This window comes from Schistocerca americana, chromosome 4, assembly GCF_021461395.2.
Source record: "Schistocerca americana isolate TAMUIC-IGC-003095 chromosome 4, iqSchAmer2.1, whole genome shotgun sequence".
Taxonomy (NCBI): domain Eukaryota; kingdom Metazoa; phylum Arthropoda; class Insecta; order Orthoptera; family Acrididae; genus Schistocerca; species Schistocerca americana.
Genome location: NC_060122.1, coordinates 578,022,532 through 578,044,310, shown reverse-complemented (window position 1 = coordinate 578,044,310; position 21,779 = coordinate 578,022,532). Strand labels below are relative to the sequence as shown.

At 42.7% G+C, this 21,779-nt stretch overlaps 1 protein-coding gene and 1 non-coding gene across 2 annotated transcripts in view; one reads left to right on the top strand and one right to left on the bottom strand.

Annotated features, from left to right (window-relative positions):
• Nucleotides 1–15,977, top strand: part of LOC124613119 (nephrin-like) — a 651,915-nt gene extending 635,938 nt beyond the window's left edge. Inside the window, exons 14-15 of the mRNA XM_047141732.1 lie at nt 8,997–9,368; nt 14,130–15,977. Of these exons, the coding sequence (XP_046997688.1) occupies nt 8,997–9,368; nt 14,130–14,207 (450 nt within the window). The 3' untranslated portion in view covers nt 14,208–15,977. The remainder of the gene's footprint in view (nt 1–8,996; nt 9,369–14,129) is intronic.
• Nucleotides 15,978–20,943: 4,966 nt separating this feature from the next.
• Trnaw-cca lies at nt 20,944–21,018 on the bottom strand. The gene has a single exon. It is a non-coding gene; the product is annotated as a tRNA-Trp (tRNA).
• Between the last annotated feature and the right edge of the window lie 761 nt (nt 21,019–21,779).

The window sequence follows — 21,779 nt, the reverse complement described above, 5'->3', positions numbered from 1 at the left end:
ATTTAGGGCTTTTAGATTTGGGTTATTTATCGTGTAACGAACTTCAAGGGATTCCCTTTAGGACTCACGTGGATGACTTCACATTTTCCATTATTTAAGGTCAATTGCCAATTTTTGCGCCATACAAATATGTTATTTAAATTTTTTGGCGATTAATTTTTGTCTTCTGATGAGGATAAACAGCCGCATCATCTGCAGACAAGCTAATACGACTTCCCAGATCGACTTATAAATCATCTCTGTAGATAAGGAACAGCAGAGGGCCTATAATACTACCTTTGGGAACGCTAGAAATCACTTCTGCTTTACTCGTTGACTTTCAGTCAGTTACTACGAACTGTGACCTTTCTGACAGGACATCACGAATACAGTCGCATAGCTGAGATGATATTCCATAAGCACTAATTCTATTACAAGCCGCTGGTGAGGTATGGTGTCAAAAGCCTTCTGGAAATCTAGAAATACTTGAAATAGCTTGTCTATCGCACTCAACACGGTGTAAGTAAAGAGCTAGTAAAGTTTCACAAGAACAATGTTTTCTAAAATCGTATTTACATGTGTCAATAGATCATTCTCTTCGATGTGATTCATGAAGCTCGAACATTATATTTAGTCAAAAAAATGGTTCAAATGGCTCTGAGCACTATGGGACTCAACTGCTGAGGTCATTAGTCCCCTAGAACTTAGAACTAGTTAAACCTAACTAACCTAAGGACATCACAAACATCCATGCCCGAGGCAGGATTCGAACCTGCGACCGTAGCGGTCTTGCGGTTCCAGACTGCAGCGCCTTTAACCGCACGGCCACTTCGGCCGGCTTATATTTAGTCCAAAATCCTGCTACATATTGACGTTAATGACTGGGGTGTAATTTAGTGGTTTACCCCTGTCGCCTTTTTTGTATATTGCTGTAACCTGTGAAACTTTCTAGTCTTTGGGTGCGGATCTTTCACCGAGAGAGCGGTTGTATATGATTGTTAAGAATGGAGCTATTGCATCAGCATATTCTGAAATGAATCTATACAATCTAGACCGGAAGACTAGTTTTCATTAAGTGATTTAAGTTGCTTCACTACTCCGAGGATATATTTTTGCCGTGCGGAGTGGCCGCGTGGTTAGAGGCGCCATGTCACGGACTGCGCGGCCCTTTCCGCCGGACGTTACAGTCCTATTTTGGGCCTGGGTGTGTGTGTTGTTCCTAGTTTAAGTTAGTTTACGTAGTGTGAAAGTCTAGGGACCGATGGGCCAGCAGTTTGGTCCCTTAGGAATTCACACATATTTGAACATTTGATATCTATTTCTAAATTATTCATGTTGGCAGCTGTTCTTAGTTCACATTCTAGAATATGAACTTCGTCCTCTTTGGTGAATAAACTTTTGGACGGCTGTGTTTAGTAACTCTATTTCCATCCCTAACGCGCAGAGAAGTACTTCACACACGTCCAGAATCTCTTTGGATTTGGTGCCAGGTGTCGAGATAATGTTTCATAATGGAAACTATTATAAGCACTCCGCATTGATCTCTGAGATAAATTTCGAGCTTCTATAAAAGATTGTCAGTCTTGGAGACTTTGCGTTCGTTTAAATTTGTCGTGCGTTTCTCGTTGTTTCTGCAACAGTGTTCTGACATGTTTTGTGCTATGTCTTTTGTAAGTTATTTGGTATAGATCTCTCAATTGCTGCTGATACTATTTCATTGAATTCGTGCCACATCTGCCCTACTCCTACGTTAGATTGGAGACTGTCTTTCAGGAAGGCGTCAAGTGATTTTTTTTTTTTTTTGCTGTTTTGAACAGATATATTTTCCGCTTATATTTGGTGGATTTGGGAGTTACCGTATTCAGTCTCGCTAGGACAACCCTGAGTTAACTAATCTCTGAATCCGTTTTGAGACCCGTTATTAGCTCAGGATTATATGTTGCTGAGAGGTCAGGCGCGTTTTTATAACCATTAAGTTTTAGAGTGGGCTCATGAACTAACTGCTCGAAATAATTTTCATGGAATGCGTCTAGCATAATTTCGCACTGTTTTTTATGCGTACCTCCCGATACGAACATTATTCTCGCCAACATATCGAGAGTAAATTGCAGTCATATTGTATGACTTGGGCACTTGCTTGAAAATAGACTCAGGATTTCTTTGAACTTTTCAGCAGTTGTATCACTTGAGCTGGGAGCTCGGTAAAAGAATCCAATTATTATTTTTTTCTGGTCAAGAATGACCTCTACGCTTACTAAGTCACAGAAACTATCTACTTTAGTTTCGCTAGAAGATAAACTACATTTAACAGCAACAAATACGCCACCGCCAACTGTTTTCAGCCTATCGTTTCTGAATACCGATGGGTCTTTCGCAAAAATTTCAGCTGAACTTATCTCCGGCTTTTGGAGCTCCCAACTATCACTAAAGATCTGAGCATCAGTGCTTTCTATTAGTGCTTGGAGCTCTGGTACTTCTCCAACACAGTTACGACAATTGACAATTCCTATACCGATGGTTCCTAGTTCTACGTATCCTTTGAGATTGAAGCTCTTTTTGTGTTTCCTCGAGACCTTCTGAACTAAAAACCGCCCAGTCCACGCTTCACAGTCCCCGCTACTCTTATAGCCTCCTTCTGCGTGTAACGGACTCCTGACCTGTTTACTTATTTAGCGTAACCCGAAACCCCACTGCCGTATGGCCCAAGTCGAAAAATCTGCAGCCTACACGGTAGTAGAATCGTCTGACCCTCTGATTCAGGCCTTCCATTCGGCTATGTACCAGAGGTCTGCAATCGTTCCTGTTGACTGCTGCTAATGCTGAACTCTGCTTTCACCTCGCAAGCACGACTGGCAGCCTTTACCACTTCAGACAACCCCTCGAAACTAGAGAGGATGTCTTCCGATCCAAAGCGAGACACATCATCAGTATCAGCACGAGCAGCCACTTGCAGTTGGCTGCACCCTGAGCGCTTCAAGGGATCCGGAAGGTTCCGTTCCACGTCTAGGATGACTCTGTCAGTAAGCAAACAGAGTGCACACTGGCTTTCTTCTCCTCCTTAGCAGCCATGTCCCTACGGGGCCTCCTAATTCGCCTAACATTCGAGCTCCCAACTACCAATAATCCCACACTCTGTGACTGTTCGGATGCTCCATCTGAGAGGTTTCCTCTGAAACAGGACAAGCGACGCATCTGGCAGAGGGGACACTGTCACCCCAGATAGCACCTGGAACTTGTTTGTCCGGTTAACCAGGGAGGCCTTGCGTTCGGGCACCCGGGAAGTTTTTCGTGGCCTGCCACGGTCCGGACCCATGTGCGAATTCTTGGGTCGTTCCGGACCTGCTCTATTTCTACGACCAGTCCACAACAGTGATGCCCGTCTATTGCAGCCTCAAGCTTGCACACGAAGTCAACACAGCCTACAGCTGCGAGTGAAGCGTCGCCAACTCATCTCGGATGCACACACAGCAGTAGCAGACCCTGTGCATACTAAAGATAGTGGAAAACTACACTACACAGGCACACAGACCACTATCGACTGGAGCTACGACTCTCTACTGTAGACACTGACGTAAATGAAAGAACTGTGACTGCCAAACTAGATTAATACGCAGAGATTGAAAAACTGAATTACTTTGGTGACTAAATAATTCGCTCCTGGTTAGTAACTTGTAGAGGGTCACACAATCGGTTACTTTCCGACATAAACAAAAATGCGAGAATTGTGTCTAGTAAATATTAAATTAACACGCAAAAATTTAAAGAGTAAACTTAAGTTTCACCCAAATGAATCTACATAGTTTGCTTCTGGTTAGGCACTTGTAAAATGTCACAAAATCGGTTACTACACTGCTATTGCCTGTTCGGCGGCTGCTTCCTGACTGACATTGCCACAGAAACTAAATGTTACCAGTAGTGGTCATGCGCAGGTGTAGGAAACTGGCACAAATGCTTGGGACTCAAAGCCATGAGATTCTCCAAAGACAAGGTATTTCAGTAATGTAAACTGGAGCTGATCTAATGGTAATAAAGTAGTGGAGAAGTTACCACACGACACAGAAATGATTGGTGCCTATGAATAGTAACTGGGAGGGATCGTGCGTGGTTTGCTAAAAAATTAATTGACACACCTAAAGACAAAGAAAACAGTGCTAACACAGCAACATCAAAGTTCGGTATGCCATCAAAGAATAAATGAGGATGTTCTATTTATTTATACAAGACGTATGTTGAATAGTGTACAAGGTATAACAACAAGCGAAAGTGTTGACTCCCTGAACGTAAAATCGAAAGCAAGCGCAACGAAGAAATACCTGATACTCTAAAATAGAGACGTGAAGATACTTAGAAAACGCTTATCTTTGTTATACGATGGAAATTCCATAGGAGCCGTAATCCAAATGTTTAAATAGTTTTTCTGCTTTAGTCACTTTTATTTACCAATATGTATTAGAACGAGGCGTTTCTGCAGCATGCTGTCATTATCAGTTTCATTACCGTTAAATGTACATTTATTTGTAATTACGGAATCCTTTGAAATGTGATGAGTTCCATTTGCTTGTAGTTTCATTGAAGTTGTGTATCGAAATTTATCCCAGTCCAGAAAGAATAATTTATTTTACTGTGCACAGAATGTATGTTGCCTAATCTCAGCTACATATTTATTCACATTGCTGAATATATTCTCGTCTGGCAAACGGAGAATGGAAATAAACACAATAAAATAATATCCAAAACATGTGTTATAGAGCTACGTAAACAAAGATTTTGTGTTCAAAGTAATCATAAAGAATCGCTTTTTTACATCACAAAACATCACAGTTGCACCGTTTCACTGATAGGGTTCATTGAAGGCTTTGACACTAGTGATGTTCAGAGACGGTGTTCAAACTGCCCTTTGATGAATACTGTTTTAGAATTGTTACTGAAAACGTTGTCCGTTTACATCACTGCATAACCACAACCTGTATGCTAAAAGTTGCCCAACAAGTTCAAAACAACAAGGTGTTTCACGAATAGCCGCTGCAGCTTTAGCCAAACGTGAAGGCAGTTCTTCTGGAGACACTTGTTAGAATAGAAATACAACGGACGACATTTTCGGCAACATCTGCAAACATATTCATGACACGGTGGTTTGAACACGATCTCTGAACATCACTATCGCAAAAATTTCATGTATCTCTTTAGGCAAAGAATTCACCAGCGGTATTCCTCTTGTATAAAAATATGTTTCTTTTTATGTCCTCTAAACAATTCAAAAGTTTATACACGTAGTTCCTTTAAGCCCCATATAGTGGAGGTATGCAGCATTATTTACGTTTCTTATTATTATGTTAACTCCCTAAAATTAATGGAACAGTCATTCCTTATTGGAGAAATACAATAACTGCTATTTACTATAGCACTTCAAAAACTCCTCTCCAATTTTGTGCTGCAGTCGTCAGGTCATTTATCTTGGATGGGCTTCCGTTGCTAGTGTTGTGAGTTTTCCTCCTAAGAGGAAATATGCTGGGTGAACGCTTCTTTTCATTTTGGACAAAGGATCTGGAACCTGAGATGGCTTAAGCATTTATGCGAACAGTTTGTAAGCTTTCTTTCTTGGCGCGCCAACGATCGAGTATCTAGCGAAGGCATCGTTTTTAGAATCCAATCAGTGTTTTCCGCCAACTTTGATAACAATAAATAAGTAACGGAGAGTAATACATAAAACGTGTCGCTCACTCCGCAGTAACAACAAACCTTAGTGTCTTAGAGTGAATATAGCGAATTGTACGTTATGGAATACAAACATGAATTAATAATGACCCTAGCATAAAACACAAGCCAGTCCTAGACACCGATTGTAATCAGCACGCTTAGACTATTGGGCGATTGTTTTGGGAAAGAAATACCAGTATGGCATAGACGAGAAATATTTGTACGTCAGTCAAGTAAGATATTCCAGACTAACTTTACCCGGCTATAGCAGGGCACTCGTTCATGGAAACATTCCACGAGAGTAAGCTCGACTGGATTAAATTAGCGAACATCGTACAGAAAAACAAACCGCTGAGATAAGCCTGGCAGGGCAGATTATTAGGAGGCGAGATACGTGCCTGGCCAGAGTTGTGCAACCGGAAAAACCTGATGGAATTCATTCAGTTGGAAGGCCAAGGAAGCGAACGGACGATGAACTGCAGAAGAACCTTTAGCAGCTGTGTATCAATATTTACAAGATCAGAAGTGCACATCATCTCCATATATGGAGGAAGATCGTAAGGTCGGCACATGATCTTCAGAATCCGCGCTCGCTGATAAGTGCGTATGTATGTATGGGGTCCAGTCATCAATGAATAGCCTAGCTGGATGTGTATTATCTGAAAAATGTATGCAGTCTCCTCCTGGTCCAATTGAGGCTGTTACCAAGGCTAGAACAGATATTTTATGCCCAGATAGGCATACATCACAGTTAACTGTTCACACAGACACACACACACACACACACACACACAGCACACACTGATGAGCCAAAACATTATGACCACTTGCTTAATAGTTTGCTTGTAAGTCTTTGGAACAAAATACTTAACTGATTCTGCTTAGCTGGCGTGTGTGACCGAGCGGTTCTAGGCACTTCAGTCTGGAACCGCGCGACCGCTACGTCGCAGGTTCGAATCCTGCCTCGGGCATGGATGTGTGTGATGTCTTTAGGTCAGTTAGGTTTTAGTAGTTATAAATTCTAGGGGACTGATGACCTCAATTGTTAAGCCCCATAGTGCTCAGAGCCGTTTGATTCTGCTTATCAGGGATCCGACAGTGTGTTTATAGGTTCGTGGAAGTATGTTGTATTAGATGTCAACGCACAGTCATGCAATACACGTAAATAACGGGCCGCTGATTTGCGTATCCGGTGATGGCGCCCGATAGCGACCCAGATAGGTTCCGTTTGATTTACATCAGGTGTATTTGGTCGCTGAGACAAACTTGATTCACTATAATGCTCTCAGACCACTATAGCATGGTTTGGGCTCCGAGGGATGGTCAATTATACTGCTGAAAGATGACCTAGCCGTCTGGAAAGACATGCAGCATGAAGGATACAGGTGGATCGCAGGTGTCATCGTGTCCTCGATTGCTTCTACAGGTCCCATGGAAGCGCCGGAGAATGTCTCCCATAGCATAGTACTACTCCCACCAGCCTGCGCCCGTGGTGCGCTGCACGTTTCGAGCCGCCGTTCACCTTTATGACGGCGTTTGTGTAGACGTTGGTGTGGTGTACTGCGGAGCTCCATGTTCAACAATGTACGATGAACTGTATACTATCAAACACTAGTGCGTGCACCAGCATTGCTCTCTTTTGTCAGAGATGCCGCAGACTCTTATCTATACCACAACAGAGCAGACAAGTCTCCGGAGCCCCCGTTCTGTGAAGAGTCGTGGACGTCGAAGCATTTAGCCCCTTGTTATAGTTTCACTGTCGTTCTGTTTCTCTCTGTGGATGCCCACGATAGTAGCACGTGTACATTCGATCAGCTTCGCCAGTTTCGAGATACTCGTTCACAAGCTTGCGTAATAGTAATCTGCCCTTCGTCAAAGTTACTTATCTCAAAGGGTTTCCCCTTTTGCAGCCCATAACTTAGCTAGTGCTATCTATCATCCGTGTCTGCTTCGGTTTTATAGCTTTGTCACCGCGACACGTGCCCGCAGCTGGCCGCTGTTGCCAAACGGTTCTAGGCGCTTCAGTCCGAAACCGCGCGACTGCTACGGTCGCAGGTTCGAATCCTGCCTCGGGCATGGATGTGTGTGGTTTCCTTAGGTTATACAGGTTTAAGTAGTTCTAAGTTCTAGGGGACTGATGACCTCAGATGTTAAGTCCCATAGTGCTCAGAGCAATCTGAACCTTTTTGAACTTGCCCGCAACGCCACCTGGCGGCATCCAACGTCCCAGTTGGCCGTGGACATACTGTTTTGGCCGATCAGTATATTTAAAACGTATCCGTACATTGTTACATGTCTCTCCTTTTCACCCGCACCCCAGCCCCCCGAAGCAGCAGGACTATCTTACTGCACGGTACTTTTGTACAAAAAGTAAGTCATATCAATACCGAATTTGGTGAAACTGTTACAGGCGTTTATCAGTTATGTTTTACTATGGTCCTTACTCCCTGCCCCCACCCATAGGCATCAGCAATGAATCTAGTGACCCTGAAAACTGACGATACGATGTTGGTAACGGCTGTTACAGAATAGTTTAACAAGTACAGCTCTGACTGCTAGAGACAGTAGGAGCATATTACCTCCAGGGTATTCTTTTATAAATGATACAAATTATATCTGTACATAGTTTGGCAGAAATTGCTGGAGATGTTCCGTATCTGTGCTTTCATGTCATGACTTTCCCACTTCCACCCTCCACCTCAATGGGTAGTTCTTACCTAACCAGTAAGCTAGTAGAATCAGTCTTGTGGTTTCAGAGGAGATGTGGTTCAAATGGCTCTGAGCACTATTGGACTTAAAATCTGTGGCCATTGTCCGCAGCTCGTGGTCGTGCGGTAGCGTTCTCGCTTCCCACGCCCGGGTTCCCGGATTCGATTCCCGGCGGGGTCAGGGATTTTCTCTGCCTCGTGATGACTGGGTGTTGTGTGCTGTCCTTAGGTTAGTTAGGTTTAAGTAGTTCTAAGTTCTAGGGGACTGATGACCATAGATGTTAATTCCCATCGTGCTCAGAGCCATTTGCACCATTTGCATCTGTGGCCATCACTCCCTTAGAACTTAGAACTACTTAAACCTAACTGCCCTAAGGACATCACACACATCCATGCCCGAGGCAGGATTCGAACCTGCGATCGTAGCGGTCACGCGGTTCCTGACTGAAGCTCCTAGAACCGCACGGCCACACCGGCTGGCAGAGGCGATGTGGAACGACCACACATACATAAAATGATTTGTATGATTTTGTAGATTACCGTGGTGACTAATTATCTTTCCACTGTGTTTATGAGCAGTATATTGATTAACGGGGCGTCGTGTGTCCGCAGCGTGTCGTGGGGGAGGTGACGTATGCGGAGCTGGCACTGTGCGGGGCGGGCGCGACGCTGCCGCGGCCGGTGGAGCGCATGGCGCGGCCGGAGCCTACGGTGTACGCCCAGCTGGACGTGGTGCGCCAGCAGCTGCTGCAGCAGCACCAACAGCACCAGCAGCATCCACAGCACCAGCAGCTGCAGCAGCACCAGGCGCTGGCCCAGGCCCGCAGGAGCCCCGCCGTCCAGCTGCGAGACCTCTGCCTGCAGCAGCCGCCCACGCCTTCCCTCTTCCTGCACCCCGCCTCGCCCCTCCGTCAGGACGACGAGCAGTTCGTCAGCGCAGCGACGCCGCTCATCGCTCAGCAGCACGCCCACCCGGACAGCAAGGTAGGCAGCGTCTGCTTACGCCATCAGTAAATTACCTAGAAAACATCTATCACCGTCATCATCGTCTTCACTCTTAGTGGTCGGGCATGATGTCTGTTCCATCTTCGTGAGTTATGCTTATTCTTGCCATGTTTTCTTAGGTCTTCCAAGACTTTTTGCTTCTTCTGGTTCATATTTCCCAGGAAACATCTGAGAAATTTAACTTAGTGCAGGCCTACCACCGTCTGTACGTTAACTGATGACCATATGCCAGTTTGTACAGGTTCCCTCCAGTATATAACTTCAAACCAACTGTCGAAGAGGTTTGACGACTTCCTCCATTCATATCTCAGACATTTGCGAGGTAGTTTCAATATCAATATCTACATAATTTCTTCGTGTGTTGTATTTCCCAGAAAAATTCGTAACAAATTCATATTTTGTGAAAGATTTACCTACATCCGAACATTAATCAAAGATCATGTGATAATCTCACAGTACGACTCCAAAAACATGTATTTGAACTCAGATGTTGTAGGTCTTCCTTGATTTCATCCACACATGCCTTATATCAGTTAAGCAGAGTTGTTCACTCGGATTTTTCTACCATCAAAATTGTAGCTTGAAGATGACAAGCAATGCAAGCCACAATGATTGATGATGGGAAACCTACCTGTTCCGAGGACGCCTTGGACTTAGCTTATTTACCAGCCTTTTCAAAGGCTTGACAGTAGATGCTGCTGCCCCCCGAGTCGCCTGTTTTTCTGACGGGTAGAATCCCTTAGAATGACCTTCTCCCGTGTGCTTCACTCCAAATTAACTATATTGCCTGGCGCCTGTTTGGCTTTCGCTTTCGCAGAATTAAGATTTCATTGCAGAATTGCTGAGAGAGCGCAGCTACAAACCTACCAGTCAAGGATTAGGACACTTGCGATCGCACCATCTTTAAAATGATACCGCAGTTCCACCAAAAAGCAAGCAATAAAATAAGCGTAGTCCAATACATGACAATAGATAGAGCTCTGACATGCAAAACTCACATAGAAACTATACTGAATTTCTGTGGAACAATGGCAGTAGTTAAGATTACACACGCATTTGAATCGTGCTATGGAGAAGAAAGAAATCAACAAAACTAGAAGTTTTTGAATCGCAAACACTAAGTCCTGTCATGGGTAGTAGGAGATGAAACGATATTAGAAATCACGATATTCTCAAAGACTCAAATATTGCTACGTTGACCAGTATAGCAGAACAGCTCAGGTAAATGACGCCCTTATCTACAACGAACGAATGACAGAAGAAGCCTAAAATTTTTGAACAGTAAAAACCAAGTGTCAAAAGATATATGCGTCCACTAAGGAAGCGATGGACATTGGAACATACAACATTGCCTAGCCTATGACTCCAACTTAATTGTAATAATAAATACTGGTCACACGCCTTTCTTAGCTCTACCTACAGCTGTTATCGCATTATACGCCATTATTTATTTCTGCTGCGAATATAGCATTAAGTGGTAATCTGTCTCAAACGGTAGTTCTGGCCACCTAATAATCTAGCATACTGTTAGACCAAGCCGTCCAGCTACCTAAATTTTGTGTGGCGTAAACAGTACAGTAGATGTACTCTGACCTGGATATATGACTAATAACCTCTCTTCAGCCGTTGAGATTTAGAAGTTAGTTTTATTGTCCTCCAGAAAGCTTCAGTCTATGATGACTATCACGCAGACCATCATGAGATAACTACTGTTTCGGCTGTAGAATATCCGCCGGAATGACTTGCTCAGCGTCCACTGTGAAAAACAAGGTAAGAACACAAAGTCATGTCGTGACAGGGTGTAGCTAGTTCGTCTTCATTCTCAAGTCGTAAGCCTAAAGAGAGATAAAATATGAAATGTAACTGCTAGCTAGCCCTGCGTGGTTGTCACATTTCTTTAACGCTAGGCTGCATCTGAAAAATGCCTATAAAAGACCTGAGGCTCTTACTTGAAGGCAGATATTCGTCCACCTGCAGAGAATAGTGATCAGATTTCCATACCGCTGTGAGTTATGATGACAGGCGATGGTATCACTGCTTGGAATAGTTCAGTAGTGGGATGACAGTTAATGAACGAGACAAGCCTCCGCCTGTCACAGATTAATGGTTATAAATATTTGCTCTCAATTATTGCTATTTTCTGCCTATATAGTGACAGCATCATCAAGCTAGTCCATCCGGACTGTAAGGCTCAGAAACTGCGAAAACCTCTCTGATGAGGAGGAAACTGTTCTCAGATCACGAGTTCTCTATTGGAGTAAATGAACAGCTGTAAGTAAATCTTACGTAAAGAACGGATTATTAAAGCCGAATGACACACACACAAATTTTTAGTTTTTGTTGTGGTCACCGACAATTTTTCCCTGCAGAGGGATACTTATTCCATATGTACAAAGCCTAAGTGGCGCGAATATGGATTGTGACCCCTTTCAGAATTTACGCCATGGTCCCAGTAAGAAACTGAAAACGTTGTGAACAAAGTTTTCGTTAGATTTTCTTTTTCTGCTTCTGAGGAGATAAGGCAGAAGTCTTCCCAATTGGCAACGAAAGAGGTGTGGCTGGGTGAATGGTGGAGCGACGGCGGATGGGTGGGGGGGTGTCGGGGGTGTTTGAGGGGGAAAGAATTTGCCAGTTCTGGAATTAGCCTCATAATTAACGGCAACTTTTTTCCCTTCTAGTGTAGCGATGAGCATTGACTCAGGAAAACATCCAACATTTTAGTGTGTGTGTGTGTGTGTGTGTGTGTGTGTGTGTGAGAGAGAGAGAGAGAGAGAGTATGTGAGTGTATGTGAGTGTGTCTGAGACAGAAAGTTTTTGGTGACGTATTCAGAATATTTTCTTTTTGACACTTTTCATTCCCTATTCCATACTGGGAAGAGCTACGGGGGCTTTTGAAGAATGGTCTTTTCAGCCAAATGTCACAGAAGATTGAGAATTGAGCCGAGAGCGTTCAAAATACTTAGTATTTTGGAGGATATTTCAAGTCCTGGTGTTCGCATGATATTGACCAATGGTATCTCTGGTCGGAATCAGGGATTGGAACTACTTTTAAATTAATTCCGGAGTATGGATGTCCACTGTCTCAGCAAAAAGTTAAAATTGTGTGTATGAGTTAAGTGTGACTGATATTTTTTACGACATTCGTTGCTTACTCTTAAGGAGCGAGTTCGACAGGTTCACAACAGGGTCAATGTTGTTGCCCATTGCCTCAACTAGTAATTAAAATGAATTTTACGTAATAAACAGAATATAATGGGAAGTGTTAGAATATCACACTTTAGTTCCTCGATGTCTTACACAAAAGGCGAGCTAGTTAGTAGTCTGTCCTAAATAACTCTTTGAGATGAAACTTCCTGGCAGATTAAAACTGTGTGCCCGACCGAGACTCGAACTCGGGACCTTTGCCTTTCGCGGGCAAGTGCTCTACCAACTGAGCTACCGAAGCACGACTCACGGCCGGTACCCACAGCTTTACTTCTGCCAGTACCTCGTCTCCCACCTTCCAAACTTTGCAGAAGCTCTCCTGCGAACCATGCAGAACTAGCTCTCCTGAAAGAAAGGATACTGCGGAGACATGGCTTAGCCACAGCCTGGGAGATGTTTCCAGAATGAGATTTTCACTCTGCAGCGGAGTGTGCGCTGATATGAAACTCATTCTGGAACTCTTAGAGATGCAACTAACGCTTGACGCTGTCAACGTAGATGCAACCAGCAACATTTGTGTAGTCTCTGATTCTCATTGAACATTAATTTCTGAACGTACCCCAACGTAAAAGGCGTAACTGGTGTAAAAAGTTGCAACTGCCACAAAGAACTCGATTTGCGACCCCATTTCGGCCTGTATAGCTGTTTCAGGAGAGCGTTCGCGGATGGCTGAGACAACATAAAGCGTTCTTTATTAAAATCGTATAAAATTATATGGAGCCTAGACTTAAAACGAATACTGTAGTTCGTTCTGATTAAAAAGTTGAAACAGGATAAGAAATATGCTTAGTTTATAATTGCAGAACTTCCTCTGCATGATATCAAACTGTATGATTGAATACAACAGTATTTTCGTTTAGGAATCGACATATCCAACTGGGGAAAAATATTTAGGGCTTCTCCAGTGACATTTACGACTAGAAAATGTAAGCCTCTGGGCTGATGGAGCACTGCTCTCTGCGATAAGATAATCGCTTCAGCATTTGGTTCCTGGTGAGGGAATGGAGTTCCGATCAAGATGAGAATGATATATTATTAGTGGTCTTCGAAATAGTTGAAAATACTATCTAATGCTTTGATGCCATTTAAAATCTCAAATATCAATCGGAAATAGAGAATTTTTCGATATCTTTGTATCATTTCTCTCTTGGTAAGAATTACTGAAAAATTATCTTCTTAGTGTTGGAATTAGACCTACACCTGGAAAAATAGTTGAAAAATATCAGGTGAGAAAAATGGGACACAGTGCACGAAACTGAAATTGCGTTGCTCTTGGATCGTCACTTTTATGCTTCTTAGAAGGAATGATAATGTTCCATAACTAATTTCGGTAGCTAATGCGTGAGAATTTTCTGAGGCATAATTAAATCAATAAGTGGGACGAGGGTTTCCTAAGTACTTAAACAGATTGTATACACTGTAACTTAATAGCCATCCTTTCCAAAGTATCAGCTTTTTAGGTTGTCGCATTCTGTGTTGAGAATATGAAAACAAGCAGTCCATACTAATGACCTGATCTGAACTTTAAATTTTCAGGTAATGCTGCAGTCCGTATCTGACAAAGCAAGAGGGAGCGCCATCAAGACTCCACGCGTCACAGCAACGAGATTTTGACGTGAGCATCCAGAAACGCTGCCTGTGGACTACGCCGCAGAGGGTATACCTGCTGCAAAGACTTACGTCCGAAGTTACGGCTGAAGACTGACAAATTCCTCTTGTGAATACTGCAGTTCGAATGGGCACTTTTACGGCTGTGCTGTCAGTGTGGAGAGAACGAGGGTATTGTGGTGTAGCGACTACACAGTGACTGTGCGAAAGCGACAATGCACACGGTTCGCAAATGTTCTTGTGTAAATTATCAGTATTAATTATTTGCGAATAAATGAGTGTTTTGCGTGTATTGGAGAACGTGACGAACATTTCTTGCAACTTTATGAAGGAAACGGCAAGGTTTTCATTAATTTGGTCTCTATACAACACAGAAATAGGGTAATATTTAAGATTCTACAGATAGGTGTAGGCAAAGTGCCCGCATTTGAATCGGACGACGGCTTGGTTGCGAACTTCATCGGGAGAGTGGAATTTCTGAAGCTAACTTTAGAGAGAATGATTAAGCAAACAATGTGCCTAGCAGTAAATTTCAAGACTCCAAAGTGCAAACTACAGTCGTTGTGAAAGAAATATATGTCTACGTGCAAGCGGGAAGTACTACTTGTGGTTAATAGTTCATGACAATAATGAGCAGAGCATCACGAGAGAGTGTAACGTTCTGATACGCTGAATCAGAGAAAACACAGCACTGTCCAAAATCAACAAAGACAATTGGCTTATTATAAATATCGCCAACTTACAAGTGTTCGCTCGGTGGTGAATCGTTTCGTGACAGTGGGAAATATGCACACTTACGTGACAGAATACTACTGTGCCTGTGAAATTTTATCCAAAACTGCAGTACGAAAGTGTAAGTATAGAGCTTATCGTAAAAGTAAAACAAGACGTCAAGAAGTCCTCAAGAGTTCCAGGAAACTAGTTGTTCCTTGCAGATTCAGTTACCGCTCGGTTAAAATAGAATAACTGCTGTTAATTTGAACGTGCCTTTTGTACATGCGTATTTCATAATCCGAATCTTCAAGTAACAGTAAATGTCAAAGCATTAGTACTACTAAAAAGTTTTGTATGAATTTTGAAAGGGATTGTCAGAGCATAGTCAGTAGAATATCCGGTCTTTTGAAAAAAAAATTTGGCACAGGGTTTAAACGAAAGAAAATAAGCGGCTTTACTAAATATTGACACATTAGTAATGTGTCAGAAATTTTCCAAAATTTGCAGTTTGTAAAGCAGCAACCACGCAACATCTGGTCAATACAATTCCGTCCTGCGTAAAATTAAATTTAATTAAAGTGATCTGACGTGGTCAGTCCAGCAAAAGGAACTTTTGGTGCAAGCATTCATTGCATTCAGGTGTTTTGTATAACATTCCACAACCTGTAAAACTTTTCTATTAGTGTGCGGCTAGCATATAGCTGTTTCCAATGGTACTGTACATTTACTCGGCGAGAAACTACGGACTGCTAATTTTGATCGACAAAGATTTTTGTTTCAAATAAAATTTTAATTACCTTATGGCAACAGAAATAAAGAAAAGCGGTATTTACATGACGATAATGTTTTGTCACATGTTAAAGTAAATAGATTTCGAACGTGACGCAAAACTTAACTAAGAGGATGAATTTTTGGGTCGTTAATGGAAATCTCCAGTCCTGTAGCTGTGCTTCATATTGTTCATTAATACAAAATATAACCCAACGTAATTGAAACTCTACAAAAATTGTGTATGATATACTAGTTTTATACAAATATTTTGTCAGTTATTGTGAATAAACATCTTTGACATTTGATGCTGTGTTGATACCTCCTTTGTTATGGTCAACGCTGTGTTGCTTACGTTAGTAACGTTCAGTAAATAATCACTGGCCAAATTTTGCGGTACAGCGTGGAAAGAAATCTTAATTATCTCCAATTTCTAACAAATACTTGGTCCGGAAGTATCTGATATATAAGGAAATTATTGAGGTAAGTCGAATTGCGCAAGAGCTTACAGCAAAGAGGTACTGTGGACCATAAAACTTAGTTTCAATAATGATCTGAATGTTGTGATGCTAGATTCTCACGGCTCAGTAGTGCAAAAACTTCCGGCAGAGGTTCAACTGACATACATTTGGCCTACGTCTGCAAAATTTTGTGGCGAGACCGTAAGACACTTCCAGAGAGACCCATCACATGCCACATGGACTTTTGTGGATGCAGTGAGGAGATGCAGGGCCATTTATTTCATTTCAGAATCGAGTACCGCCATCAGGCCAATGCAACAAAATATGCAAATCATCACCACGTTACTGCACTCCGCGATGAAGGGCTGCACTGACATTTCGTAAATCGAATTTCGCAGCTTTCTGGTATCGAACGTGTCTCGTCGTTTATGTATGTGTGTGTGCGTGTGCGTGCGCGCGCGCGCCTGTGTGTGTGTGTGTGTGTGTGTGTGTGTGTGTGTGTGTGTGTGTGTGTGTGTGTGTATGTGTATGAGGTGCAATAGAGCATCTGAACAACGGTGAAAGAGTTTCTAAGACTACTCTTCTTTCCAAGTGTGGTGGTGGTCAGTATCAACGATTGAAAGCGTGCCATGTTTTTTTTTTTAAATTTAATCTATGACTGCTTAAGGGAGTTTTGAGCGTTTTTTGCCCTGAAATGTAAACACTTTATACAAATCTGACTCGTATGTGAACAAACTCTGACTAGCTTTAAATTTTGTAGTGGCAACAAGATCTTTCAAAAAGTGCAATGTAATAATTAAAGGGAGGTTTAATAAGAGGTAACCAATACGAGACTTATACTATGAAACAACACAGACCTCATGCAACTGCTATCAGTTCATGTGAAACATCCTCATCTGATGCCTACGCGCTAAGCAAATGTTTTTGCTTCCTGTGTCCTTCACCATCTCATTTGAGAAACACTCAGCTATTGTGGTAGCAGGAATGTTCTAGCTGTCTCCGTCTCCTCTGGCTTGTGCCTCGAGGTTCAGCACCGTCGTTAACTTACCTGTGTGGCTGAAAACTTTAAGTAATAGAACAGTAATCTCCGCTTAAGGCAAGTTATTCCTTCGCGGTTAGCATGGTCAGAGGACTGTAGCACATTTCGAAAATGAGTTCTTGAGTAAACACATGGTGAGGGATGGAAGATGAGGAGGGTTAACCTGAATAAACACCAGGGGAAATGAATATAAGCTCACTCACACTTAATATAATTTCTGTGATTCAATACAACATATATTTCATATACAGACCCAGTTCAGCGGACCATGTGTCTTTTTATATTACAATTCGGTTACAACAAACAAACAAAAATTATTACGTATTAGCAATAACTCCCGAAATGTTATTTGATGAGTGTAAGGGTAATGAAATAAGCTACTTGGAAACAAAGATCAATGAAATAAAAATATATATTTGTCAAAAAAATGTTAAAATGTGTATGAAATCTTATAGGACTTAACTGCTAAGGTCATCAGTCCCTAAGCTTACACGCTACTTAACCTAAATTATCCTAAGGACGAACACGCACCCATGCCCGAGGGAGGACACGAATCTCCGACGGGACCAGCCGCACAGTCCATGACTGCAGCGCCTAGACCTCTCGGCTAATTCCGCTTGGCAGATAGTTGTACCACGAATTCTGATAAGACAAGGACGTTATATTCGACTGCAAAATGGGTTGCAGCAAGAAATCTAATGCTCTACAATCTGGAAATCCACGTAATGCACAACTACGTAAGAAAATTCGAAACATAAAGGCCAACAACCAACTCACCATAGTTCAGAACTCAGTCAGTTCAATATGCCCGGTTACGCTCCACTAGACACAGCGCCCATGCTACGAGGTAGGATCAGCACGTCGACATCACGGCAGCTAGCGGGAGGCAGCTGCAATTCTCTGCTGTTCCTATTCGTCAGTACATGTGGTCTGTCTGGTTTTGGGTTAGCTGTGATTGTTCACTCTCGTTCCCATTTCACAGTCACATTAAGAACAGTCGACCTTGGCGGCTTTGAAAGGGATATATTGTCAATGGTGGACACTCTCAATGATGAGGTGTCTGTCGGCAGGAAGGTAGACACATAAAGTGGCGGCGGAGGAACGAAATTACGACTAACGGGAGCACATACAGGACAAGTCAAAAGGCTTATTGCGCGAGTAGACAGGTCTCATAGGCCATGGTGAAGGCAACCTATCTAAGTGAAGGACACTAAAATAAAACTTCCTTGTCATCGTGGCTGAAGGTTACACAATGGACTGGTACGTCGCTTACGTAAAACAGTGAAACACCTTTTTAAGCACAAGACATGCGACTCCTATGCGCACAAGTCTTTCCTCATGGTTTCGCTATATTTAGTAACCGAGCATTCATTGACTGAATGCTAGAAGCCCTAAGGAATGTCATCCATGCATCAACCATACCTTTGCTACGACATCTAGATTGGTCTGCCTGGTTCCCTCAACGAACAACAATAGGCGGAGAAGGAGGAGGGTAAGGAGGGGTTTAGTGTTTGACGTCCCGTCGACAACGAGATCATTAGAGACGGAGCAAATGCTCGGATTAGGGAAGGATGGTGAAGGAAAGTGGCCATTCCATTTCGAAGGATCCATTTGCCTTAAGCGATTTAGGGAAATCACGGAAAACATAAATCAGGATAGCCAGATGCGGGTTTGAGCAGCGATATTCCCAAATGCGAGTCCAATGTGCTAAAAACTGGGCTACGCCGCTCGGTACGAACAACCGTATACATCCGTTTAACCTTGGTTACGTTTCTGAATCCTCGACTAGTGCAACACGATTTTTTGTACTACGTGCCTATTACTTGGCCCTCTGTCAGTATCTGATTAAATTCCATTTCTTGGGACAATGACTCGCTTTGCAGCGCGTCTTCTTGTTGTGTATGCACATTATTCCGCATGAAATTTTATGTTCCTTGTGGCGTTAAAGTATGGTGTGTTGTGTTTGTAGCGCATTGCTACGTTCCACTAACGTTCCGAGCCCTCACAATGTCTTTTCCATCTCTTTCCATGTGACGATCACGGGTATTTCTGCTTGCATTTTAAGCCTGTCTGTTGTGTTATTCATACTCTTTGTACTCTCTCGCATCCTCTTTAACATCACATTGGGATAGACCCGTTTATTCTCCCACATGGACCCCACTAGCCGCAGAGTAACTAGATAAGTTGTTAGGTCAAGTCTGTGTAATTTACCTGCTCATATTTCGAGTTAATTGCAGTAATTCCGTTTCTATGCCGCCCGTGTGTGCCTGCTCAATATATCGCATCCTGAACGCTTCACATTATTTAAGATGTATGGAACATACTTATTTCATTTAATCCTTCGTGTCCCAACAGCACAAAAAGGTTAATTTTAGAAGTGTTCATGATGTTAACCATGATGGTGACAGTATGCAAAGACTACAAGAAGAAACTAACCAAAAGTAAGGAATCAACTGTTTTAAGGTTTCAATTTGGAACCAGTGGAAAATACAGTATTGAACCACCCATCATTTCATGAGACATTTTTGAAAGCAATTTCTAATTTTTCCTAGACATAATCCCACATTCCGAAAAGTCCATAAACTCGAAATGCCTAAAAACTTATAGTCCTAAATAAAAGGCAACTACGGGCCTAAAATTTAGTAAATTTATGTAAGAAGTGCTTACTCTAGTGGTTGGATTTCGAGACGGCAGTAGTAGTAAGTATAGCCTCAAATTTATGTTACCCAGCTTTCCATTACTCTCGTTGTCAATGATCTCATTATAATCCATGTAATAAAAGCCACACGTCACAATCTCGTAGCACAATCTCCGCGCCTACTATTCTTCTGAACACTACAAGTAACTTTTAAGATGCGCTACATTCTTAGATGTACCTCAGTGTACTCCGAGATGTCTCAGTCCTCCAACAACATCGCTAGTTTCATGCGAAAGGCACTGGTACTTAAAATTAATAAAATAGTAGTTTCAGGCAGAAAACACTGGTACTCAAATGGTTAAGGTTGTACGTCGACATGTAATTCCGTTCCGTAGGCAACAAAACGTTTGATGAATGAAAGAGAAAAAAAGTACGACATAAAAGCAGCAACATCAAACAATATAACAGCTCCGCCTATTGGCGCTGGCAGGCCGCCATGTCTTCTAGCAATGGAGGACTTCAGTCGGACGCGGTATGAAGTGAAAAGTGAAAGGATATCACTGATAAGAATCACTAATGACATTGCTATCCTCAGTGAAAGTGAAGAAGGATTACAGGATCTGTTCAGTGCAATGTAACAGTTTAATGACAACGTCGTATGGACTGAGAGTAAATCGAAGAAAGACGAAAGTAATGACAAGTAGCAAAAAATGAGAACAGCGAGAAACTTAATATCAGAACTGGTGAACACGGTAGATTGAGGGAAGGAACTTTTCTATTTAGGCAGCAGAATAACAGACGACGGACGGAGCAAGCAGAACATAACCAGATTGGCACTGGCTAAATAGACAGTCCAGGCAAAGAAAGTATACTCGTAGTATCAAAGAAAGGCCTAAGTTTGAGGAAGAAATTTCTGAGAATATACGTCTGGAGTACTGCATTGTTCGATAATCAGACATGTACTGCGGGAAAGCCGCTATAGGAGGGAACATAAACATCGGAGGTATGATGTTACAAATCATTTCCCGATATTGACAAATGTCTTAAAAGGGTCCAGAATGAGATTTTCACTCTGCAGCGGAGTGTGCGCTGATATGAAACTTCCTGGCAGATTAAAACTGTGTGCCCGACCGAGACTCGAACTCGGGACCTTTGCCTTTGGCGGGCAAGTGCTCTACCAACTGAGCTACCGAAGCACGACTCACGACCGGTACTCACAGCTTTACTTCTGCCAGTACCTCGTCTCCTACCTTCCAAACTTTACAGAAGCTCTCCTGCGAACCTTGCAGAACTAGCACTCCTGGAAGAAAGGAGCTCAGTTGGTAGAGCACTTGCCCGCGAAAGGCAAAGGTCCCGAGTTCGAGTCTCGGTCGGGCACACAGTTTTAATCTGCCAGGAAGTTTCATATCAGCGCACACTCCGCTGCAGAGTGAAAATCTCATTCTGGAAACATCCCCCAGGCTGTGGCTAAGCCATGTCTCCGCAATATCCTTTCTTTCAGGAGTGCTAGTTCTGCAAGGTTCGCCGGAGAGCTTCTGTAAAGTTTGGAAGGTAGGAGACGAGGTACTGGCAGAAGTAAAGCTGTGAGCACCGGGCGTGAGTCGTGCTTCGGTAGCTCAGTTGGTAGAGCACTTGCCCGCGAAAGGCAATGGTCCCGAGTTCGAGTCTCGGTCGGGCACACAGTTTTAATCTGCCAGGAAGTTTCGTCTTAAAAGGGTGTCGTTCTAGGAATATGGAGAGCATTCAGAAGGTTGTGTTCGACATGTTAAAGGCCCTACCAGTTGTACGCTGCTGTCAAGGCTGGGAACAACTCCACCGGCGTATGGATGCCGAAGGGAATTGCTTTGCTGTTTCATAAAAATAAACACTTTGGCAGAAAAAATCCGTCTCATTACTTTACTCACAAATTTCGTATACTATGCATTTAGACTTTGTTTGAACATTACTCGTTTCCTTGC